Raw genomic sequence first — 26,781 nt, 5'->3', positions numbered from 1 at the left:
TTGGCAACTCGAACCTTCAGCTCCCGCCACATATTTTCTATGGGATTAAGGTCTGGAGACTGGCTAGGACACTCTAGGACCTTAATGTGCTTCTTCTTGAGCCACTCCTTTGTTGCCTTGGGCGTGTGTTTTGGGTCATTGTCATGCTGGAATACCCATCCACGACCCATTTTCAATGCCCTGGCTGAGGGAAGGAGGTTCACACCAAAGATTTGACGGTACATGGCCCCGTCCATTTTCCCTTTGATGTGGTGAAGTTGTCCTGTCCCCTTAGCAGAAAAACACCCCCAAAGCATAATGTTTCCACCTCCATGTTTGACGGTGGGGATGGTGTTCTTGGGGTAATAGACAGCATTCCTCCTCCTCCAAACACGGCGAGTTGAGTTGATGTCAAAGAGCTCGACTTTGGTCTCATCTGACCACAACACTTTCACCCAGTTCTCCTCTGAATCATTCAGATGTTCATTGGCACACTTCAGACGGGCCTGTATATGTGCTTTCTTGAGCAGGGGGACCTTGCAGGCGCTGCAGGATTTCAGTCCTTCACGGCATAGTGTGTTACCAATTGTTTTCTCTGTGACTATGGTCCCAGCTGCCTTGAGATCATTGACAAGATCCTCCCGTGTAGTTCTGGGCTGATTCCTCACCGTTCTCACGATCATTGCAACTCCAAGAGGTGAGATCTTGCATGGAGCCCCAGGCCGAGGGAGATTGACAGTTATTTTGTGTTTCTTCCATTTGCGAATAATCGCACCAACTGTTGTCACCTTCTCACCAAGCTGCTTGGCGATGGTCTTGTAGCCCATTCCAGCCTTGTGTAGGTCTAAAATCTTGTCCCTGACATCCTTGGAGAGCTCTTTGGTCTTGGCCATGGTGGAGAGTTTGGAATCTGATTGATTGAATGCAAATCAATATATAACATTTTTGAAAGGTGTTTTTTTCTGGATTTTTTGGATGTTATTCTGTCTCTCATTGTTCAAATAAACCTACCATTAAAATTATAGACTGATCATTTCTTTGTCAGTGGGCAAACGTACAAAATCAGCAGGGGATCAAATACTTTTTTCCCTCACTGTATAACCTTATGACATTTCTTTGATAGATTGTCTATTTTTGCAGTTATCCAGAGGGTGTTTTTTGCTGATCTATACCAAGTGAGTTCCACCACGGTTTCCTCTGAAAACTCCAGCAATCAAAGAGAAACGCCCAGGATGAGAGCCACCCCAATGACGACGGATGGAGAAGCCACTCCCAGGACGACCATTGCTGCACAACTTGCAACCTTTGCCTCTGGAGCATCTGCTGGCTTTGCTTCTTCTTATCCGAATCTTCTTCTGCAATCATGAAAAATATTAATTACATTTTTTTGCGTGAAAAAACTGAATAATTAGACAAGAATAATCTGGAAAATAAGGTGCATGTTTACTTTCTCAAGAAGCATGAAGTTCAACCTTCATAAGCAGACAATGCACTTTTCAAATCTGCATTTTTTTATTTCAGATCAACTTTTCTGACACTGTTAGGCTACTTTTATCATTACATCCTAACTAATGTAGGTAGGGAGGTGTTGAGAAATAACTTGCATTGCTCAGTACCTGCACAGCATCTTCTGCCTCCATGTATTCACAAGAAATTTCAGACAGTTCAGTGTTGACGTTGTTGCTAGCCTCCAGAATCGGATGTCTGACCTTCATGCTGCACGTCATTAGTTTCTAGAGGAAGGAGTAATTGACAGTTAGCCATTTGCTAACCTCAGCATATTATTTGTCATTTCCTGCTTCCCATGATTATTATTCCCCCACAATACTGTAAAATCCAATTGTTCTTACCCCATTTGTCTTCAGAGGGCATGGTTTGCCTAGCTGCCCCTGTGCTTTACTGCAGAAAGTCTCCTGCATGGGGAAGGTCAGCCTTACAGACACCTCAGACTGGTCCACATCCTCTGTATTCAACTGGGATCAGAGAGACAAAGACGATAATGGGACTTATAGTATTGTCATTTCATTCAATTGTCATTTCTTCACATTGAGTGTATTTCTTTTTCACAAAAAAAGGCTTGGAAAATGTGTACATGATGGTGCATATTAAATAGACAATTATCCCTTGACTTGACTGAAAGAAAAATATTAAATAAAACATCAGCACTGTGTAAATAAGAGGAAGGAAACGTTCATACTGTCAGAATACTCACAGTCTCGACTTCGAGCTGGTTCAGAATTGGACTGAAAGCCTTCTCTTCACCAGGAAGCAGCTGAGGCAAAGCAACTGAGATGATGTCTTCATACCTGATCTCAGTCTGGTTCTGAGCTCTGACCAGCAGGACAGCCAAAGCGAGCAGGAGGAGAGATCTCACCTGAACCATCTTCTTCAAGTCTGATTCCTACTTCCTACATTTTCTGTTTTATAGTCTGTCTGTTGTTCTTACAAGAAAAACCAGGGTTGAGCAATCCAGGCTTTTGGGAAACCCATGCCTGCAGTGTAGTGATTCTTTTTACCGAACTAGGTATAATCTGTTTCCAGAAAAAGCCCCTAAATGTTTCAACAAAGCCTAATTTGTCTGCTAAATAGATCAATCAGAGCATTTGCCTTTAATATTGCTAAATTAGATATACAGTACCTGTCAAAAGTTTGGACACACCTACTCATTCAAGGGTTTTTCTTTATTTTAATTATTTCTACATTGTAGAACAATAGTGAAGGCATCAAAACTGTGAAATAACATATATGGAATCATGTAGTAACCAAGAAAGTGTTAAACAAATCAAAATATATTTTAGATTTTAGATTCTTTGAAGTAGCCACCCTTTGCCTTGATGACAGCTTTGCACACTCACATAACTGTTACTGTCCACTGTTATATTTTGCAATTAAATGCAAGCATAGATTTTATCCTCAAATCTATACAAATATGTTTTATCTGATTGATCACGCCTTGAATACGCTTCAGGGTTAACTATATTGTTGTTGTTACTATGATGACAATAGGAACAATATTGTTGAGGTTACAGTTTGTCAAAAGTGCACTTCAATGACATATGGAGGTGAGTGTTCTTGAGTGACGTATGTTTCTGAAGGTGCTGGCCAATTAGAAGTAGGAAAGGTCAGCCAGGAAAGTTGTGAAGCGTCTCATGATTCATGTTCCCCCGTCAATGAAAATGTGTGTTGCAACTCTGGTTTCCCAGTCTGTCTGCCACTAGGTCAAAAAACCACCAACTCACATACACAAACTCACAACTCACAACTCACAAGCACATACCATAAAACTAACCAGTTACAGAAATCTTTTGATTTCTATATCTAGCTTATCTGTACATTTTAATAATTTGTATCATTTTGAATTGACGAGGTGAAGAATATTAGGATACTGAGCTGTTTCACATATGGATTTGGTAATGTGGGTAAATAGGATCTTCTGTTTGAATGTAACATATTTAAAATGGCTATATATCAGTTAGTGGGCAGTTATACTGTACAGTCGTGGTCAAAAGTTTTGAGAATGACACAAGTATTGGTCTTCACAAAGTTTGCTGCTTCAGTGTTTTTAGAAATGTTTGTCAGATGTTACTATGGTATACTGAAGTATAATTACAAGCATTCCATAAGTGTCAAAGGCTTTTATTGTGTTGACCCTTCTTTTTAAAGACCTCTGCAATCCGCCCTGGCATGCTGTCAATTAACTTCTGGCCCACATCCTGACTGATGGCAGTCCGTTCTTGCATAATCATAGCTTGGAGTTTGTCAGAATTTGTGGGTTTTTGTTTGTCCACCCTCCTCTTGATGATTGACCACAAGTTCTCAATGGGATTAAGGACTGGGGAGTTTCCTGGCCATGGACCCAAAATGTTGATGTTTTGTTCCCCGAGCCACTTAGTTATCACTTTTGCCTTATGGCAAGGTGCTCCATCATGCTGGAAAAGGCATTGTTCGTCACCAAACTGTTCTTGGATGGTTGGGAGAAGTTCCTCTCGGAGGATGTGTTGGTACCATTCTTTATTCTTGGCTGTGTTCTTAGGCAAAATTGTGAGTGAGCCCACTCCCTTGGCTGAGAAGCAACCCCACACATGAATGGTTTCAGGATGCTTTACTGTTGGCATGACACAGGACTGATGGTAGCGCTCACCTTGTCTTCTCCGGACAAGCTTTTTTCCGGATGCCCCAAACAATCGGAAAGGGAATTCATCAGAGAAAATGACTTTACCCCAGTCCTCAGCAGTCCAATCCCTGTACCTTTTGCAGAATATCAGTCTGTCCCTGATGTTTTTCCTGAAGAGAAGTGGCTTCTTCGCTGCCCTTCTTTGACACCAGGCCATCCTCCAAAAGTCTTCGCCTCACTGTGCGTGCAGATGCACTCACACCTGCCTGCTGCCATTCCTGAGCAAGCTCTGCACTGGTGGTGCCCCTATCCCGCAGCTGAATCAACTTTAGGAGACGGTCCTGGCGCTTGTTGGACTTTCTTGGGCGCCCTGGCGCCTTCTTCACAACAATTGAACCTCTCTCCTTGAAGTTCTTGATGATCCGATAAATGGTTGATTTAGGTGCAATCTTACTAGCTGCAATATCCTTGCCTGTGAAGCCCTTTTTGTGCAAAGCAATGATGACGGCACGTGTTTCCTTGCAGGTAACCATGGTTAACAGAGGAAGAACAATGATTTCAAGCACCACCCTCCTTTTAAAGCTTCCAGTATGTTATTCTAACTCAATCAGCATGACAGAGTGTTCTCCAGCCTTGTCATCGTCAACACTCTCAACTGTGTTAACGAGAGAATCACTGACATGATGGCAGCTGGTCCTTTTGGCAAGGCTGAAATGCAGTGGAAATGTTTTTTGGGGATTAAGTTCAATTTCATGGCAAAGAGGGATTTTGCAATTAATTGCAATTCATCTGATCACTCTTCATAACATTCTGGAGTATATGCAAATTGCCATCATAAAAACTGAGGCAGCAGACTTTGTGAAAATTAATATATGTGTCATTCTCAAAACGTATGACCACGACTGTACATAACAGTAAGCCTACAGTGAGGGGAAAAAAGTATTTGATCCCCTGCTGATTTTGTACGTTTGCCCACTGACAAAGAAATGATCAGTCTATAATTTTAATGGTAGGTTTATTTGAACAGTGAGAGACAGAATAACAACAAAAAAATCCAGAAAAACGCATGTCAAAAATGTTTTAAATTGATTTGCATTTTAATTAGGGAAATAAGTATTTGACCCCTCTGCAAAACATGACTTAGTACTTGGTGGCAAAACCCTTGTTGGCAATCACAGAGGTCAGACGTTTCTTGTAGTTGGCCACCAGGATTGCACATATCTCAGGAGGGATTATGTCCCACTCCTCTTTGCAGATCTTCTCAAAGTCATTAAGGTTTTGAGGCTGACGTTTGCCAACTCGAACCTTCAGCTCCCTCCACAGATTTTCTATGGGATTAAGGTCTGGAGACTGGCTAGGCCACTCCAGGACCTTAATGTGCTTCTTCTTAAGCCACTCCTTTGTTGCCTTGGCCGTGTGTTTTGGGTCATTGTCATGCTGGAATACCCATCCACGACCCATTTTCAATGCCCTGGCTGAGGGAAGTGTAAGGGATCGGGGGTTGGCAGGGTCTAGACAGAGTCTGACACTTCCCCGATCTACAGAGAGGGGGAGTCATCAGACTCGATCTGGTTCACCTGAGTTCTGAGCACACCTGTCAGTAATTAGTGTAGGATTTAAGGTGTGCTCAGAAGCTCAGTCGGCGCGAGGTATTGTTCCATTGTGACTTGCTAAGCGTTTTGTTCCGAGAGAGAGTTTGTTGTTTTTGATTACCCGTGTATCCGACCTGTGCCTTGTTGTTTGACTCCCCGTATTGCTTAATCCTCTGCTTGTCTACCCCAGTGATTACCGTCCTCTGATCCTGTGCCTGTGCCCTCGACTACGACTAAGCCCGCTCCATTTGTACCTCTGCCTGTCTATGCCTGGCCCGGTTTTGACCACAGCCCGCCCAACCACGATTAAGCTATTCCCTTGTCTGTACTCTAATAAAGCATCGCTATTCTGCGATTGGATCTTACCACTCTGTCCGAGTATTCATTACAGAATACCTCGCCAATACCATGGATCCAGCGGAATTACAGAGGCGATGGGAGATACAGGAGAAACGGATGGATGAACTCCTACAGCTACTCAACGCTGGTGCGGCTGAAGGCACCACCCCGAGCACGGTCAGTCCTCGTCATGCACCTCCGATTTCTCTACCTACAAGGTACGACGGGGAACCTGGCAAATGTCAGGGGTTTCTACTCCAGACGTCCCTGTATATGTCGTATAATCGTACTATGTTTTCCGATGACCGTAGCAGGGTGGATTTCATGATTTCTCTGCTAACGGGAAGAGCACTGGATTGGGCTACTGCGCTTTGGGCAGCTGAGGTCCCCGAGTTGAATGCGGAAGTTCAGTTCAAGAGACTGTTTCAAGAGGTGTTCGACCACCCAGTATCTGGGCGTAGTGTGGGAGACCAACTATGCGAACTTCAGCAGGGCCGTCGCACAGTAGCCGACTACGCTTTAGAGTTCCGTACTATAGCAGCCGGTAGCGGATGGAGCGAGACTGCTTTGCTCACAGTTTTCCGAAGAGGACTGCGCAAAGACATACAGACTGAGTTGGCTTGTCGAGGAGATATCACTGCGCTACATGAGTTTATCAAAATAGCCATCTCTATTGATAATCTTATAGTGCAACACAAGGCATCCACAGTCCGGGAGTCCTCGATCACTGGTCCTATGCAATCGACAGAGCGGAGGAGAGAATCTGAGGAGGAACCTATGCAACTGGGACGGTCACCTCTACAAGGTTCGGTGAGACAACAACGTCGGCAAGACGGACTATGCCTGTATTGTGGTCAGTCGGGTGATTTCGTTCGTCAATGTCCGGTACGACCTAACCGTACACCAGGATATCGCCTCGGAACTGCCAAACCGGTGAGTGAGAATCAAGTTTTGAACATTACATCGAAACAAATGTATGTGCCAGTTACCTTATCTGTCGGAGAGAAAGTGCGCAGGTTGGATGGACTTATTGATTCCGGAGCGGCTGCCAGCTTTCTGGATATGGGTCTTGCTGAGGAGTTGGGAGTTCAACTTATCCCAATTCAACCTCCCCTGCGAGTCAACGCGCTAGACGGTGAGCCCATGGGCACTGGGTTCATTACGCACCGTACAGAGGTAATCAAGTTACAAGTGGGCTCCATACACCAGGAGAACATCTTTTTTTTCGTCATCTCCGCTCCACGGGAGCCACTAGTTCTCGGCCACCCCTGGCTCGTCCTCCATGATCCGGTCATCTCCTGGAAATCTGGCGATATCACAGCTTGGAGTGAGGTATGTAGGGCAGAGTGCCTCAATTTACCGTGCAAAATGTCTACTGTGGAGGATGCGCAGGGTGCGGTGCCTACTGTGGTCCCTACAGAATACCAGGATTACGCGCAGGTGTTCTCCAAGGAGAGGGCTACCGTGTTACCACCTCATCGGGCCTGGGACTGCGGGATTGATCTGCTATCCGGAGCTACACCTCCTCGTGGAAGAATCTACCCGTTGTCACAGCCGGAACGAGAAGCGATGAGCCAGTATATTGATGAGGCGCTACAGCAAGGGGCCATTCGCCCATCGACGTCTCCCGCCGCATCCAGTTTTTTCTTTGTGAAGAAAAGGATGGCGGACTGCGTCCTTGTATAGACTATCGAGGGTTGAACGATATTACCATCAAAAATCGTTACCCTCTTCCTTTGATTCCAGCAGCCCTTGAACAGGTGGGACAGGCCTCCATGTACAGTAAACTGGACCTCAGGAGTGCGTACAATCTGGTGCGTATTAGAGAGGGGGATGAATGGAAGACCGCCTTCATCACACATCAAGGACACTACGAATATTGTGTCATGCCCTATGGACTTACCAACGCGCCCTCAGTATTCCAGGCGTTCATGAATGACATTTTCAGGGACATGATTGATCGATTTGTTATAGTGTACATTGATGACATCCTAATATATTATATCTCTCTGAGTGAACATGTGTCCCATGTACGACAGGTTCTGGATCGGCTCCTACAACATTCTCTGTTCGTGAAGGCAGAAAAGAGTGAATTCCATGTCACTACGATTTCCTTCCTTGGGGCCATACTCACTCCCGACGGGGTTAAACTGGATGAATCCAAGGTGCAAGCGGTACAAGACTGGCCTCAACCCCAGACGGTGAAGGAGCTCCAGAGGTTCTTAGGGTTTGCCAATTACTATAGACGGTTTGTGCGTAATTTCAGCACAACCGCAGCGCCCCTGTCGGCGATGACCAGCTACAAGGGTCGCGGTCTGAACTGGACGGAGGGGGCAGTGCGTGCGTTTGAGACGTTGAAACAACGCTTTACCACCGCTCCTATTCTATGTCAGCCGGACCCTACCTTACCGTTTATCGTGGAAGTGGACGCTTCGGAGGTTGGAGTTGGAGCCGTGTTATCCCAACGCCAAGGTGAGCCGCCTAAATCACGACCCTGTGCTTTCTTTTCAAGGAAACTGAATTCTGCCGAGCAGAACTATGACGTGGGTAATCGGGAATTACTGGCGGTGAAGTTAGCACTGGAGGAGTGGAGACATTGGTTGGAGGGAGCAGAGCATCCGTTCCAAGTGCTCACGGACCACCGCAACCTGGAGTATCTTCACAGTGCCAAACGACTGAACTCCCGACAGGCAAGGTGGTCTTTATTCTTCAACCGTTTCCGATTCACTGTCTCTTATATCCCCGGGTCCAAGAATGGTAAGGCGGACGCGCTTTCCCGACGGTTCGAGCGCACGGAAAGACCCGTGGAGCCAGAACCTATTCTCCCCTTGAGTTACCGTGCTGGTCCGGTGAGGTGGGTTATTGATGACACGATTCAGGAGAGCTTACAAGCGGAACCAGCCCCTCCAGAAACCCCGGGGTCTAAGGTGTTTGTGCCAGCTCCTCTTCGACCTCAACTGATGGAATGGTGCCACACGTCGCTGGAATCTGGTCATCCCGGAATCACTCGAACTACACGACTCATCAGCCGAAAATACTGGTGGGATTCCCTCACAGATGACGTCAGAGACTATGTCTTATCCTGTCCAGTATGTGCTCAGTCCAAGGTACCTCGTGCACTACCGGAGGGTAAGCTGATGCCATTGCCAACTCCTCAACGACCATGGTCGCACATTGCTATGGACTTTGTTACCGACATACCAGAATCAGAGGGCCATACTGTAATTCTCGTGGTCATCGATCGTTTCTCCAAGATGTGTCGGTTAGTACCCATGACCCGTTTGCCTAACGCCACTCAGATGGCTGAGACTATGTTTACCCAGGTGTTCCGGCAGTTTGGTGTCCCGGAGGATATTGTTTCCGACCGGGGACCCCAGTTTGTATCCCGGGTATGTAAGGCCTTCTGCGAACGCTTGGGCATCTCGGTTAGCCTAACCTCCGGATATCATCCCCAGGCCAATGGGCAGACAGAACGGCTCAACCAGGAAATTGGGAAATATCTACGGCAACAATGTTCGCGGCAGCCGCAAGAGTGGAGTCGATTCCTTCCTTGGGTAGAGTATGCTCAGAACTCACTCATTCACACCTCCCTACGCTTAACGCCCTTCCAGTGTGTTCTAGGGTATCAACCCCCCCTGTTCCCGTGGGATACCGCAGTGATGGTACCGGCGGTGGACTAGTGGTTCCGTCGGAGTGCGCAGGTCTGGGAGACGGCCCATCAACATCTCAGTCAAGCCTCACAACAGCAAAAGACCTACGCCGACCGACGCCGGAGACCTACTCCCACTTATCAACCCGGGCAACGAGTGTGGCTGTCTACCCGAGACCTGCGGTTCCGACGGAGCTGCAAGAAGCTCCAACCCAGGTACATTGGTCCTTTCAAAGTTCAGAGACGTATTAACCCTGTCACCTACCGTCTGTTACTCCCTCGACACTACAGGATAAACCCTACGTTCCACGTCTCCCTGTTGAAACCTGTCCATTATAGCCCGATGTATCCACCAATCGCTCAACAACCTACTACACCACCTTTGGAGGATGAACAGGACACCACCTATACAGTCCACGAGATACTGGAGTCAAGACGGAGACGAGGGGGCATCGAATATCTCGTGGACTGGGAGGGATATGGACCTGAGGAACGGTCCTGGGTTCCGGCTAAGGACATACTGGATACCGCTCTCAAGGCCACTTTCCACGCTGAGCACCCAGATCATCCAAGACCCCGACCCAGAGGAAGACCACCCGGTAGAGGTAGAAGGCCGTCAGGAGCCGGCCCTGGGGAGGGGGATACTGTAAGGGATCGGGGGTTGCCAGGGTCTAGACAGAGTCTGACACTTCCCCGATCTACAGAGAGGGGGAGTCATCAGACTCGATCTGGTTCACCTGAGTTCTGAGCACACCTGTCAGTAATTAGTGTAGGATTTAAGGTGTGCTCAGAAGCTCAGTCGGCGCGAGGTATTGTTCCATTGTGACTTGCTAAGCGTTTTGTTCCGAGAGAGAGAGAGAGTTTGTTGTTTTTGATTACCCATGTATCCGACCTGTGCCTTGTTGTTTGACTCCCCGTATTGCTTAATCCTCTACTTGTCTACCCCAGTGATTACCGTCCTCTGATCCTGTGCCTGTGCCCTCGACTACGACTAAGCCCGCTCCATTTGTACCTCTGCCTGTCTATGCCTGGCCCGGTTTTGACCACAGCCCGCCCGACCACGATTAAGCTATTCCCTTGTCTGTACTCTAATAAAGCATCGCTATTCTGCGATTGGATCTTACCACTCTGTCCGAGTATTCATTACAGGAAGGAGGTTCTCACCCAATATTTGACAGTACATGGCCCCGTCCATCGTCCCTTTGATGCAGTGAAGTTGTCCTGTCCCCTTAGCAGAAAAACACCCCCAAAGCATAATGTTTCCACCACCATGTTTGACGGTGGGAATGGTGTTCTTGGGGTCATAGGCAGCATTCCTCCTCCTCCAAACACGGCGAGTTGAGTTGATGCCAAAGAGCTCAATTTTGGTCTCATCTGACCACAACACTTTCTCCTCTGAATCATTCAGATGTTCATTGGCAAACTTCAGACGGGCATGTATATGTGCTTTCTTGAGCAGGGGGACCTTGTGGGCGCTGCAGGATTTCAGTCCTTCACGGCAAAGTGTGTTACCAATTGTTTTCTTGGTGACTATGGTCCCACGTGCCTTGAGATCATTGACAAGATCCTCCCGTGTAGTTCTGGGCTGATTCCTCACCGTTCTCATGATCATTGCAACTCCAAGAGGTGAGATCTTGCATGGAGCCCCAGGCCGAGGGAGATTGACAGTGCTTTTGTGTTTCTTCCATTTGCGAATAATCGCACCAACTGTTGTCACCTTCTCACCAAGCTGCTTGGCGATGGTCTTGTAGCCCATTCCAGCCTTGTGTAGGTCTACAATCTTGTCCCTGACATCCTTGGAGAGCTCTTTGGTCTTGGCCATGGTGGAGAGTTTGGAATCTGATTGATTGATTGCTTCTGTGGACAGGTGTCTTTTATACAGGTAACAAACTGAGATTAGGAGCACTCCCTTTAACAGTGTGCTCCTAATCTCAGCTCGTTACCTGTATAAAAGACACCTGGGAGCCAGAAATCTTTCTGATTGAGAGGGGGTCAAATACTTACAGTGGGGAAAAAAAGTATTTAGTCAGCCACCAATTGTGCAAGTTCTCCCACTTAAAAAGATGAGAGAGGCCTGTAATTTTCATCATAGGTACACGTCAACTATGACAGACAAAATGAGGAAAAAAAATCCAGAAAATCACATTGTAGGATTTTTAATGAATTTATTTGCAAATGATGGTGGAAAATAAGTATTTGGTCAATAACAAAAGTTTCTCAATGCTTTGTTATATACCCTTTGTTGGCAATGACACAGGTCAAACACTTTCTGTAAGTCTTCACAAGGTTTTCACACACTGTTGCTGGTATTTTGGCCCATTCCTCCATGCAGATCTCCTCTAGAGCAGTGATGTTTTGGGGCTGTCGCTGGGCAACACAGACTTTCAACTCCCTCCAAAGATTTTCTATGGGGTTGAGATCTGGAGACTGGCTAGGCCACACCAGGACCTTGAAATGCTTCTTACGAAGCCACTCCTTCGTTGCCCGGGCGGTGTGTTTGGGATCATTGTCATGCTGAAAGACCCAGCCACGTTTCATCTTCAATGCCCTTGCTGATGGAAGGAGGTTTTCACTCAAAATCTCACGATACATGGCCCCATTCATTCTTTCCTTTACACGGATCAGTCGTCCTGGTCCCTTTGCAGAAAAACAGCCCCAAAGCATGATGTTTCCACCCCCATGCTTCACAGTAGGTATGGTGTTCTTTGGATGCAACTCAGCATTCTTTGTCCTCCAAACACGACAAGTTGAGTTTTTACCAAAAAGTTCTATTTTGGTTTAATCTGACCATATGACATTCTCCCAATCCTCTTCTGGATCATCCAAATGCACTCTAGCAAACTTCAGACGGGCCTGGACATGTACTGGCTTAAGCAGGGGGGACACGTCTTGCACTGCAGGATTTGAGTCCCTGGCGGCGTAGTGTGTTACTGATGGTAGGCTTTGTTACTTTGGTCCCAGCTCTCTGCAGGTCATTCACTAGGTCCCCCCGTGTGGTTCTGGGATTTTTGCTCACCGTTCTTGTGATCATTTTGACTTACGGGGTGAGATCTTGCGTGGAGCCCCTGTTCGAGGGAGATTATCAGTGGTCTTGTATGTCTTCCATTTCCTAATAATTGCTCCCACAGTTGATTTCTTCAAACCAAGCTGCTTACCTATTGCAGATTCAGTCTTCCCAGCCTGGTGCAGGTCTACAATTTTGTTTCTGGTGTCCTTTGACAGCTCTTTGATCTTGGCCATAGTGGAGTTTGGAGTGTGACTGTTTGAGGTTGTGGACAGGTGTCTTTTATACTGATAACAAGTTCAAACAGGTGCCATTAATACAGGTAACGAGTGGAGGACAGAGGAGCCTCTTAAAGAAGAAGTTACAGGTCTGTGAGAGCCAAAAATCTTGCTTGTTTGTAGGTGACCAAATACTTATTTTCCACCATAATTTGCAAATAAATTCATAAAAAATCCTACAATGTGATTTTCAGGATTTTTTTTTCTCAATTTGTCTGTCATAGTTGACGTGTACCTATGATGAAAATTACAGGCCTCTCTCATCTTTTTAAGTGGGAGAACTTGCACAATTGGTGGCTGATTAAATACTTTTTTCCCCCACTGTATTTCCCTCATTAAAATGCAAATCAATTTATAACATTTTTGACATGCATTTTTCTGGATTTTTTTGTTGTTATTCTGTCTCTCACTGTTCAAATAAACCTACCATTAAAATTATAGACTGATAATTTCTTTGTCAGTGGGCAAACGTACAAAATCAGCAGGGGATCAAATACTTTTTTCCCTCACTGTATATGGATGTTATGTTGATACCTTTACTTTGACTGTACCGAGTAGCCATGCTGGAACATTTATTTCCCAGTCTGAAAGTTCCACAAGGTTTTCAGATTTGCACATTACTGTCACCTATGTAACTGTGTCAAGTCTCCTCTTAATGGTAAATTCTACACTGAGCGTACAAAACATTAGGAACACTTGCTCTTTCCATGACATAGACTGATGAGGTGAAGCCAGGTGAAAGCGATGATCCCTTGATTTATGTGACTTGTTAAATCCACTTAAATCAGTGTACATGAAGGGGAGGAAACAACTGAGACATGGATTGTGTATGTGTACCATTCAGACGGTGAATGGGCAAGACAAAATATTTAAGAGCCTTTGAACGGGGTATGGTAGTAGGTGCCAGGCGCACCGGTTTGAGTGTGTCAAGAACTGCAACGATGCTGTGTTTTTCACGCTCAACAGTGTCCCATGTGTATCAAGAATGGTCCACCACCCAAAGGACATCCAGCCAACTTGACACGACTGTGGGAAGCATTGGAGTCAACATGGGCCAGCATCCATTCCCCAATGAATTGAGGCTGTTCTGAGGGCAAAAGGAGGTGCAACTCAATATTAGGATGGGGTTCCTAATGTCAGATCCTCTGCATTTTAACCATTTTGTGTCTTTGGAGAACACTTTTATCTTGTCTAAAATAACATAATAATTAAAAATCTATTTTCACACACATTCCCATTTAGTTTAAATCTACTCATATAGATGTGTCATTACAAATAAACAGTCATATTTCAAGGTAAAAACGTCACAATGAAAAAAGGATACAAAGATGCTGTAGGCTACATGTAGCTGTACTTTTGTAGTATTGTCATTCTAGTACTGCCTGGAGGTGTCACACTTAGTAGATAATACAGTGCATTCGGAAAGTATTCAGACCACTTGACTTTACCACATTTTGTTACATTACAGTCTCATTCTAAAATTGATTAAATCGTTTTTTCCGCCTCATCAGTCTACACACAATACCCCATAATGACAAAGCAAAAACTGGTTTTTAGACATTTTTGCAAATGTATGAAATAAAATACAATTCTGAAATATCACATTTACATAAGTATTCAGACCCTTTACTCAGTACTTTGTTGAAGCACCTTTAGCAGAGATTACAGCCTTGAGTCTTCTTGGGTATGACGCTACAAGCTTGGCACACCTGTATTTGGGGAGTTTCTCCCATTCTTCTCTGCAGATCCTCTCAAGCTCTGTCAGGTTGGATGGGGAGCGTCGCTGCACAGCTATTTTCAGGTCTCTCCAGAGGTGTTCGATCGCGTTCAAGTCCGGGCTCTGGCTGGGCCACTCAAGGACATTCAGAGACTTGTTCCGAAGCCACTCCTGCATTGTCTTGGCTGTGTGCTTAGGGTCGTTATCCTCTTGGAAGGTGAACCTTCGCCCCAGTCTGAGGTCCTGAGCGCTCTGGAGCAGGTTTTCATCAAGGATCTATCTGTACTTGCTCCGTTCATCTTTCCCTCGATCCTGACTAGTCTTCCAGTCACTAACGCTGAAAAACATCCCCACAGCATGATGCTGCCACCACCATGCTTCACCGTAGGGATGGTGCCAGTTTTCCTCCAGACGTGATCCTTGGCATTCAGGCCAAAGAGTTCAATCTTGGTTTCATCAGACCAGAGAATCTTGTTTCTCATGGTCTGAGAGTCGTTTTGGTGCCTTTTGGCAAACTTCAAGTGGGCTGTCATGTGCCTTTTACTGAGGGGTGGCTTCCGTCTGGCCACTCTACCATAAAGACCTGATTGGTGGAGTGCTGCAGAGATGGTTGTCCTTCTGGAAGGTTCTCCCATCTCCACAGAGGAACTCTGGCGCTCTGTCAGAGTGACCATCGGATTCTTGGTCACCTCCCTGACCAAGGCCCTTCTCCCCCGATTGCTCAGTTTGGCCGGGCGGCCAGCTCTATGAAGAGTCTTGGTGGTTCCAAACTTCTTCCATTTAAGAATGATGGAGGCCACTGTGTTCTTGGTACCCTTCCCCAGATCTGTGCCTCAACACAATCCTGTCTCGGAGCTCTACGGACAATTCCTTCGACCTCATGGCTTGGTTTTTGCTCTGATATGCACTGTCACCTGTGGGACCTTATATAGACAGGTGTGTGCCTTTCCAAATCATGTCCAATCAATTTAATTTACCACAGGTGGACTCCAATCAAGTTGTAGAAACATCTCAAGGATGATCAATGGAAACAGGATCATCCTGCGCTCAATGTCGGGTCTCATAGCAAAGGGTCTGAATACTTATGTAAATAAGGTATTTCTGTTTTTAATTTGTAATATATTTGCTAACATTTCTAAAAACCTGTTTTCACTTCGTCATTATGGGGCATTTTGTGTAGATTGATGAGGGGAAAAAATAATTTACTCCATTTTAGAATAGGCTGTAACGTAACAAAATGTGAAAATGGTCAAGGGGTCTGAATACTTTCGAAGGCGCTGTATATGCGTGTGTGTCTTTTCTATAGCAGCTGCTGTAAGAATCTCTTCATTTACACAGACATACATGTGCAGCATTGTAAAGGGACAAATGGCACCTCAGTTGCTTTAGAAAGGGTGGTCGCTTGCTGGGAATGCTTTTCTGATATTTAGTGAGGGCTGTGGAAAAGATTTACAATGCCCCTCTAGACCTGCTGGTTTTATATGCAAGACAAGCTCTGATAGCATTCCCAATCATAACAACTCAAGTTGCACAATCACAGTCACACAAACCGATTGTGGGTCACTTTATGTGGATTGTTTTTAGACATGCAATGCTTTGGATAAATGTAATGGTGACCATGTGTTGTACTTTTTAACTATAAAAGTGTCTGTATATTATTACAGTAGATTGTCTGATGCACTACAATTGACATTTTAGTCATTTAGCAGATGCTCTTATCCACAGTGACTTACAGTTAGTGCATGAATCTTAAGATAGCTAGGTGGGACAACCACATATCACAGGCATAGTAAGTACACTAATCTGTAATGTAATATTACAGTATGATTGTGTGCACAAAGCAAGAGACATTATTGTAGGAACTTGACATAAGGTCCTTGAATAACTACTCGACATGCCAATACCAAGTATGGATATTGTGTCCATCATGACATTGAAGTGTCGGTCTCATTGATAATAAATAGTACAAACATAAATAGATAGCCAAACTAGGCTAAATGTATTAGGCCTACTGTACATGTGCTGACAGTCAGTAATTCTAAAAGCAGATACAGTACAAATGTATTTAGTTTATGTGACCCTATCCAATTCACCTATCCCCTATCAGGTACAGTATTGGCATAACAATGTATACACCTTTCCTTGTCACCGAAGCATAATATTAGTTTTCCATGGTTTGTCAAAAGCATGACTGTCAGTTTACAATATGACTGACTCTGGTTTATTACTCACCATGAGTATTACGTCTCTATATTACAGAGTCCTAAAGTAATCCTTCTACCCCCCCAAAAAAAAAAAAAAAGTAAAGTGGTTATCCCACTGGCTATAGGGTGAATGCACCAATTTGTAAGTCGCTCTGGATAAGAGCGTCTGCTAAATGACGTAAATGTAAATGTAAATGTATAGGACTCAGATTATTCTCAAGTTAGCTCAGGACAAGCAGTAAAGACCAGAAGTCAGAATTCAAGTAGTCCGTGGCAACAGAGCGTTAGTAATGTTAGGATTACCCTCCGCTAAAGTTTCAGAGAGTTTAAATAAGAGCCATGGGAGGCCTGCTGCTGTTGTCAGTCACACAGTAAGCTAAGCAGAGCAGACATGGGGGAAAGCCCACAGTGGGAGGGATGGGAGGGATGGTAGAAAAATGGTTCCAAAAGGGTTCTTCGGCTGTCCCCATAGGAGAACCCTTTTTGGTTCCAGGTAGAACCCTTTTTGGTTCCAGGTAGAACCAAAAAAGGTTATCCTATGGGGACAGCCGAAGAACCCTTTCAGGTTCTAGAGAGCACCTTTTTATCTAAGAGTAGGACCAGGATATGGCTTGTAGGCAAACAGTCAGGCAGGAGCTGCATCTACACTGCACTTCCTCTTCATTACTCCTATAATTAAGCAATAAGGCACGAGGGGGTGTGGTTTATGGCCAATATACCATGGCTAAGGGCTGTGTCCAGGCACTCCGCGATGCCTGGACACTGTGTGTCTGTGTGAATCACAAGTCTGTCTCAGCCTACCCCCTAACGGTTCCTCACATTAATCACAGCTTGTTATGTTAAACAATCTATATCAGTACAGCACAAACCTATTATGTTTAATCATTAATTTATTCTTTCTAAGCTAGGCATCACATCTAGTTATAAGAAAATAGATCCCCACAGTTGCAAATGTTGGAGAGACAGACAGCAAGGTTTATACAAATCTCCACAGATTAAAACTAAATGCTAGTTTAAAAGAAATGTGAGATAATGTCTAGATGCTTTTTATAGTGGAGATCAAGTTTAGAAAGTGTCTAGCTGGGCTGATGAGACAGTGGATTGCGCAGTCAGATGGAACAGAGCAAATAGGCATTTCAACGTCATAGCTTTAGCGGGTGGTAATTTGTGGAATAGACACCGGTTTGAGTGCGGTTTTAACCAATCAGCATTCAGGATTAGACCCACCCGTTGTATAATACCCCAGAATGTCCGTTATTCCAGTGGACGATTCGGACGGGATTAGTTTTTTCCAAACTGCCCCCTGTAATTCTATTTTTTATATATCTATATATAAATTGACAGTTAAGAAGGAAGCCTCCAGGCTTTTTTCTAGGCCTGAAGATATCTCAACAAGTCAGGGCGATAACTGGCTACACTGATAACTCGAGTTTGGTTCCCAAATTTCGAAACCATCTTTGGTATAGTGTCTCAATTTGAATTGAGGAATGTGATCATAATCATTAGGATATTTTAGTGATCCGCAGTAGAAGACATCCTAAATCACCCCCAGCCTTGCACTTGATATGCGTTTTTAGGCTATGAATAAGTAAGTGAACTTGTCATTTCAATTTTTTTTTTATGCATTTAATGATGCATAATTAATTCCCACAAAACGTATAAACAAAAGCATTCACTGTGAAAGTTGATACATGTAGGCCCTTCATATAAAGGCTATGCGCAGCACTTCGTTCAATTTATCGAATCAGTTATTGTTTTCTTGCTCAAACAGCGAGCAACACCTGTCAAAATCAGATATTTATCTCAAAACACAGGGATGTTTAAAGTTTAAAGGTCCCCTATAGCTCAGTTGATAGAGTTGTGGGTTCGTTTCCCACAGGGTCCCAGTATGATAATGTATGCACTCACTAACTGTAAGTCGCTCTGGATAAGAGCGTCTGCTAAATGATTAAAATGTAAATGTGATGTTGATTTTGGTAAACTGCTCCCATTGGAGACAAAAGAGAACTGAGTGCCGTAGGCAATGCATGGTCGTAGCTACAAGAGGACACCAAGGTCCAGACCTCTGTATTTTTTCTATTTTCAATTTTTTTGACAGAACTCAGTCGGGGTCTCAACTTTCTGTTGAGAGTTAGAATAGTAGAGTAAACAAGGTGCAATTTCGAAAATTGGTTGTGCATCAATAGTTTTCCTCTTGTTGTATGTCACTCACTGACAGTCACTCAATTAGCCCATGTTTTTTTTTTTTTATCGGTTAATTAGTCTAGCCAGCTATCTAAACTTTTAGTATTCATGGCCAAAAAATACCGCACATGGCACATGCCAAGGGGTCCTGACCTCCATTGATTTTGTTAGTCACTTTCATTCAGATAACATATAAAATGGCAAAAGTAATGTTTCAGGGTAGTCGGATAGCTAACCTATACCAGCCTGTCCAGACCCCTGCGCCAGCACCTAGGCTATCTCTACAGTAAACGACATGTCTATTTTGGAATGGAGGCTGCACCGAAATAGGAACGTTAGCTATTTGGCATCATGAGGTACCAAATTAGAAAAAAGAAAGCGTAGTCAACCACCCACCGCAGGAGACTGGGGGAATGTTACACTTTCCTGGATACACAATCATCATTGTAGGAATATTGATACGCACCGGACATACATTTATTGGATCTCAACGGCAAAGATTGGATTATCTTTCGGACTGTACATTTTTGTTGAAGTTTTAGTTCACATGTTTCAGCGCTTGTTTTATTAGAGTGGCTGAAGACTCAAGGTGAGCAAATCATTGCTGGAGTTGAACTAACCCAGTTCCCAGTTTAAATAGCCTAAAATGACATTCAATTTGCAATCACTGATCAACATAAATTATCATTTAAAGGCATAATTCATATTTTTTTTTTATGGGAATCGAGTGTCATTTTTTGGAGGAATCATGTTCATTAATGTGCTGTATGTTTGTGGTGACAGTTTTACACTCCCCCAAAAAGTATGTTTTCATAACTTATTTATTTAATTACAATGAGCAACTTTGTTGGTCCGAGAAGACCGTCCGTAAAACGTTTTTGCCGACTATCTAGCCTACACAAAGCCAACTACCTAAAACATGTATGATCAATTTGCATAGGCTAATGGTATTTGCAAGTTTATCAAACAATGTCGAATAATGAAGCTTTTCCTTCTCTTGTGGTGCCCTATCAAAACAGTTGATCTCTCTTTGCTTCTACAAATGGCAATGGACAGAGACGCGGCCCGACAGCTGAGGTTATTTTTGGTACAGGCAGCTCAGGGGAGTGAGGTGACAAAGATGGCAAATGTCACCCTTTCAAAGACACATATCTGTTCTATTTAACCGTGTTAAAACATAATTTGTCCCAATCTGGCGGTGCACTGATATCAGTTTTGGTAATTGCCAACTGGACACACCTCCTCATTGCAAAGTGGATAATTGACTAATATTTGTTTAAGATGTTGATCAATGAGATTACAACCTATATTCACCCACTCAAAAAGACAGCCAAAAGTTAGTTGAATTTCCATGTGTTATCACTCTGCTTTCAACCATCTAAAAGCACAACCAAATTCCAATGGAAAAACAATGTCTGATTTTTGATTTAGTTGTCACCCAAATGTCTATCACTGCGCTTTCAACCATTTAAAAGCAAAGTTCAAATGGGAATTAAATGTCTGATATTTTGTTTATTTATATAACAGATTGTGTTATCACTGTACTTCATCTAATAGCAGAACCAAATTACCTGGATTGCAATTGAGATTAGCCTACATTAAAAGTACATGGTGCTAGTATCACGGCTCAGGCTAAGACCCAGATGCAGACACAGGAGGCGGATAGTACGAGTCTCAGAGTTTATTACAGTACAAGGGGCAGGTCAAGGCAGGCAAAGAGTCGTAATTCAAATCAGAGTCAGGCAGGTACAGGACGGCAGGCAGGATCAGGGTGAGGTCAGGCAGAAAGGTCAGAACTGGGAAGACTAGAAAAAGCAAGAGCTAGAGCACAGGAAACACGGAACACGCTGGTAGTAGTGGTTTCTTTGCAGGAATTCAACCATGAAGGCCTGATTCACACAGTCCCCTCTGAACAGTTCATGTTGAGATGTGTCTGTGACTTGACCTCTGTGAAGCATTTATTTGGGCTGAATTTCTGAGGCTTGTAACTCTAATGAACTTATCCTCCGCAGCAGAGGTAACTCTGGGTCTTCCATTCCTGTGGCAGTCCTCATGAGAACCAGTTTCATCATAGCGCTTGATGGTTTTTGCGACTGCACTTGAAGAAACTTTCAAAGTTCTTGAAATGTTCTGTATTGACTGACCTTCATGTCTTAAATTAATGATGGACTGTCGTTTCTCCTTGCTTATTTGAGCTGGACTTGGTCTTTTACCAAATAGGGCTGTCTTTTGTATGTCACAACACAACTGATTGGCTCAAACGCATTAAGAAGGAAAGAAATTCCACAAATTAACTTTTGAGAAGGCACACCTGTTAATTGAAATGCATTCCAGGTGACTACCTCATGAAGCTGGTTGAGAGAATGCCAAGAGTGTGCAAAGCTGTCATCAAGGCAAAGGGTGGCTATTTGAAGAATCTCAAATATATAATATATTTAGATTTGTTTAACACTTTTTTGGTTACTACATGATTCCATGTGTTTTTTCATAGTTTTGATGTGTTCACTATTATTCTACAATGTAAAACATAGTAAAAATAAAGAAAAACCCTTGAATGAGTAGGTGTATCCAAACTTTTGACTGGTAGTGTATATATTTTTTTAGCTAAACAGGTGGGGCTCAAAACAGGTGGGGCCCTGAATGACAGGTCGCCACTGAAACAGATGTTTTTTTTTGCATCATTTGTCACTCTTGAATCTGCCTCCCACTTGGGTTGCTCTGATAGCATTATTCATCATCAGTAGAATACATTTAATGGTCTGTCAACTATGGGACCATATAGACAGGTGTGTGCCTTTCCAAATCATGTCCAATCAATTGAATTTACCACCGGTGGACTCCAATCAAGTTGTAGAAAAATCTCAAGGATGATCAATGAAAACATGATGCACCTGAGCTGAATTTCGAGTCTCAAAGCAAAGCGTCTGAATACTAATGTAAATAAGGTATTTATGTTCTAAATTCTAAAAACCAGTTTTCGCTTTGTCATTATGGGGTATTGTGTTTAGATTGATGAGGATTTTAAAAAATCTATTTTAGAATAAGGCTGTAACGTAACAAAATATGGAAAAAGTAATGTTTGCTAATTCATATTTTTATTTTTATATGACATTTACATAAGTATTCAGAGCCTTTACTCAATACTTTATTGAAGCACCTTTGGCAGCAATTACAGCCTCGAGTCTTCTTGGGTATGACGCTACAAGCTTGGCACACCTGTGTTTGGGGAGTTTCTCCTATTCTTTTTTGCAGATCCTCTCAAGCTCTGTCAGGTTGGCTGGGGAGCGTCACTGCACAGCTATTTTCAGGTCTCTCCAGAGATGTTCGATCAGGTTCAAGTCCGGGCTCTGGCTGGGCCACTCAAGGACATTCAGAGACTTGTCCCAAAGCCACTCCTGCGTTGTCTTGGCTTTGTGCTTAGGGTCGTTGTCCTGTTCGAAGGTGAACCTTCACCCCAGTCTGAGGTCCTGAACGCTCTGGAGCAGGTTTTCATCAAGGATCTCTCTGCACTTTGCTCCATTCATCTTTGTCTCGATCCTGACTAGTCTCCCAGTCCCTGCCGCTGAAAAACATCCCCACAGCATGATGCTGCCTCCACCATGCTTCACTATAGGGATGGTGCCAGGTTTACTCCAGATGTGACGTTTGGCATTCAGGCCAAAGAGTTCAATCTTGGTTTCATCAGACCAGAGAATCGGGTTTCTCATGGTCCGAGAGTCCTTTAAGTGCCTTTTGGCAAACTCCAAGTGGGCTGTCATGTGCCTTGTACTGAGGAGTGGATTCCATCTGGCCACTCTACCATAAAGTCCTGATTGGTGGAGTGGTGCAGAGATGGTTGTCCTTCTGGAAGGTTCTCCCATCTCCACAGAGGCAGTCTAGAGCTCTGTCAGAGTGACCATCGGGTTCTTGGTCACCTCCCTGACCAAGGCCCTTCTCCCCCGATTTCTCAGTTTGGCCGGGCGGCCAGCTCTAGGAAGAGTCTTGGTGGTTCCAAACTTCTTCCATTTAAGAATGATGGAGGCCACTGTGTTCTTGGGGACCTTCAATGCTGCATAAATGTTTTGGTACCCTTCCCCAGATCTGTTCCTCGACACAATCCTGTCTCGGAGCTCTACGGACAATTCCTTCGACTTCATAGCTTGGTTTCTGCTCTGACATGCACTGTCAACTGTGGGACCTTACGTAGAAAGGTGTGTGCCTTCCCAAATCATGTCCAATAAATTGAATTTACCACAGGTGGTAAGAAAATCAATACTAAGATGAAACCATGGTCGTTGTGGAACTGGTAATGGTTGTAGCTTACCCGCTGGGAGGTGCCTAAGTGCCTTACTCTGGGCGCACACTGAGCAGGAGGAAACATACAACCTCACGTCCTTAGCCAAGGTAGGCCACCAGTACTTCTCGGTCAGGCAGCGCATTGTACGACCGATACCTGGATGACCAGAGGAGGGTGACGTGTGTGCCCAGTAGATCAGACGATCACGGATAAGCGCAGGCACGTACTGCAGCCCAGCTGGACACTGCTGTGGAGATGGATCTGTGCGTAATGCCTGCGCTATATCCGCGTCCATCACCCATACTACCGGCGCCACAATGCATGAGGCCGGGAGTATGGGGGTGTTGTCTCTGGGCCTCTCCTCTGTGTCATACAGCCGAGACAGTGTGTCTGCCTTCACGTTCTTCATACCCGGAATGTATGAGAGTGTGAAATCAAACCGGGTGAAGAAGAGGGCCCACCTGGCCTGGCGAGGATTCAGCCTCCTCGCTGCCCGAATGTACTCCAGGTTACGGTGGTCTGTTCAGACGAGGAAAGGGTGTTTCGCCCCTTCGAGCCAATGCCTCCACACCGTCAAAACTCAGACAACAGCCAGCAGCTCCCGATCACCAACGCCGTAGTTCTGCTCCGCCGAGCTGAGCTTCTTCGAAAACAAGACACAGGGGCGGAGCTTGGGTGGCGTGCCTAAGCGTTGGAATAAGACAGAGCCTATCCCTATTTCGGACGCATCCACCTCCACTATGAACGGTAGTGATGGATCAGGGTGAGCCAGTACCGGGGCGGAGATGAACAGACCCCATAATCTACTGAAGGCCAATTCAGCCTCAGCAGACCAGCGGAGCCGGGACGGCCCACCCTTCAACAAGAAGGTAATGGGAGCTGCGACCTTGCCAAAGCCCCGAATAAACCTCCGATAGTAGTTGGCAAAGCCAAGGAAGTGCTGCACCTCCTTCACCGTGGTTGGAGTCGGCCAATTACGCACAGCTGAAATGCGATCTCCCTCCATCTCCACACCTGTGGTAGTAATGCTGTATCCGAGGAAGGAGATTGACTGCTGGAAAAACTCACACTTCTCTGCCTTGGCATAAAGATAATTTTCCAGCAGTCAGACCAGTACCTTGCAAACCAGGGACACATGCTCGGCGCGTGTAGAGGAATACACCAGGATGTCATCGATGTAGACCACCACACCTCGACCAAGCATGTCCCGAAACACCTCGTTCACAAAGGACTGGAAAACGAATGGAGCATTCATCAAACCGTAGGGCATCACCAGGTATTAATTATGCCCCGAGGTTGTGCTGAATGCTGTTTTCCACTCATCCCCTTCCCGAATACGAACCAGGTTGTAGGCACTCCTGAGGTCTAATTTTGTGGACAAAAAACGGGCCCCATGCATTGACTCAATCACTGAAGGAATGAGGGGAAGAGGATAACTAAATCGTACCGTCACCTTATTCAGTGGTTGATAATCAATGCACGGGCGTAAACCGCCATCTTTCTTCTTCACAAAGAAGAAACTTGAGGAAGCAGGTGAAGTGGAGGGATGTATATACCCCTGGCGCAGGGACTCGTGACGTATGTTTCCATAGCCTCCGTTTCAGCCTGCGACAGGGGATACACATGACTCCTGGGAGGTACAGCGTCTACCCAAAGGTTTGTCGCGCAATCCCCCTCCCGATGAGGTGGTGATTTAGTCGCTTGCGTCTTTGAAAACGTGAATGCCAGATCATGGTATTTGAGGGGAATGCACACGGTGGGAGTACCGTCTGGACTTTCCACAGTGGTCGCACCAACGGAAACACCTAGACACCTACCCGGACACTCACGCTACCACCCCGTAAGAACCCTCTGCGGCCATGAAACATTGGGGTTGTGCAGGGCTAACCAGGGAATACCAAAGACTACAGGGTAAGCAGGAGACTCAATAATCAAAAAAGTGATCTGCTCAACATGCGTCTCCTGTGTAATCATGGTGACTGGTACAGTAACCTCCTTAACCAACCCGGACCCTAATGGTCGACTATCAAGTGCTCTGATGGGGAGTGGAATCGATAGGGGAACCAATGAAATGCCTTGACGGCATGCAAATGCCCTGTCCATAAAGTTCCCAGCTGCGCCTGAATCGACTAGCGCCTTACACTGGGAAACTACCAGGTGATCAGGAAAGGAGATAGATAGGGTACAGTGCGCCGTAAAGGGCTCTGAACAAGTTTGGGTATTCATTACCTGGGGTGATGCGTGAGTACCCTACCTACCGCCTCTAGACCCAAAAGAACGTTGACTGCGACTTGAGGTGGATTGTCCCTTCGTGCCATCAGAGTGGCACTGTCACTGTCCTCCTGCGCTCTCTCGACCGGCGGCTCCCCGCAGCTCCATCTGCTCGGGTTCAGAGTCGTCCGGAGTGGGAACGGGCAGATCCCTACCAGGGCGTCCTCTGGCTGCTAGCAGATTGTCCAGCCGGATGGCCATGTCCACCAGTTGGGAGAACGATAGCATGGCATCACGGCAGGCTAGCTCCCGTCGGACGTCCTCCCTTAGGTGGCACCGGAATTGGTCGATCAGGGCCCGCTCATTCCACCCGGACCCCGCTGCCAGCGTCCGGAACTCCAGCGCGTAGTCCTGTGCGGTCCTCGTCCCCTGCCTCAGATGGACCAGTCGTTCGCCCGCCTCTCGACCCTCAGGCGGGTGATCGAAAACGGCCCGAAAGAGGCGAGCAAACTCCCCGTAGTCCTCCAACGCGGCACTTCTCTCGTTCCACACCGCGTTGGCCCACTCCAGGTCTCTCCCACAAAGGCAGGAAACGAGGATGGATACCTTCTCCTGCTCCAGTGGCGCCAGCTTGATGCTGGAGAAATACAGCTCGAGTTGGAGCATAAATCCCTTACATAGCGCTGCCGTCCCATCCATCAAACGCTGGTGGCCGAGATATCTGGATCCCTCCAGGGGCTGGGGTGTAGGTGGCTGGATCCGGTTGACCAGCTGATCTCGATAGATCGGGTCCTCTCCTCTCCAGGCGTTCTACTACCTGAAGAACCCAATCCATCGCTTCCCCCAAGCTGGCCAGCATCGAGGAATGCTCCTGGACCCTTGCCACAACTCCAGGCATGCGGTCTTCTCCTGCTGACTCCATTCAGCGGGTGAGTGATTCTGTGACGAGGTGTGAATGAAGGAGTCAGGCGCAGGAGGTAAAACACAGAAGTCCAGAGTTTATTCCGTTTACATAAATCAAACGCTCCCAGCGTGAAAACGAAACTATAACAAGGGAAAATATTCCACCTTGGCAAGTACGAATAGAAGAGTAGCTCAACCGAGCTACTCGCTCTCACAATAAACAATCACTCACAAAGACAAGGGGAACAGAGGGAACACTTATACACATACTATTTAGGGGAATGAGCACCAGGTGTGTGTGATTGACAAGACAAGACATGACAAGTGGAGT

The 26,781-nt window shown here is 45.5% G+C and overlaps 2 protein-coding genes across 19 annotated transcripts in view; one reads left to right on the top strand and one right to left on the bottom strand.

Moving 5' to 3' along the window:
• Nucleotides 1-1,019: 1,019 nt before the first annotated feature.
• LOC121581326 lies at nucleotides 1,020-3,719 on the bottom strand. The gene is made up of 5 exons (XM_041896855.1): nucleotides 3,690-3,719; nucleotides 2,192-2,380; nucleotides 1,830-1,952; nucleotides 1,596-1,712; nucleotides 1,020-1,334 (listed from the first exon to the last, which is right to left on the bottom strand). Exons 1-5 carry the CDS (start codon nucleotides 3,717-3,719, stop codon nucleotides 1,146-1,148), a joined length of 648 nt encoding a protein of 215 aa, XP_041752789.1. The 3' UTR covers nucleotides 1,020-1,145.
• A 15,723-nt stretch (nucleotides 3,720-19,442) lies between these two features.
• Nucleotides 19,443-26,781, top strand: part of obscnb (obscurin, cytoskeletal calmodulin and titin-interacting RhoGEF b) — a 129,027-nt gene continuing 121,688 nt past the window's right edge. For 14 of the 18 annotated variants that reach the window (XM_045224784.1, XM_045224783.1, XM_045224781.1 and 11 more), the window contains exon 1: nucleotides 19,444-19,649. The gene's annotated coding sequence lies outside the window, so the exon portion shown is untranslated. Of the gene's footprint in view, nucleotides 19,650-26,781 lie in introns of all 18 variants that reach the window. The other 4 variants (XM_045224782.1, XM_045224779.1, XM_045224778.1 and 1 more) reach the window with 2 other exon arrangements.

Source organism: Coregonus clupeaformis, chromosome 14 (assembly GCF_020615455.1).
Source record: "Coregonus clupeaformis isolate EN_2021a chromosome 14, ASM2061545v1, whole genome shotgun sequence".
NCBI lineage: Eukaryota > Metazoa > Chordata > Actinopteri > Salmoniformes > Salmonidae > Coregonus > Coregonus clupeaformis.
This window is presented reverse-complemented; position numbering and strand designations above follow the sequence as displayed.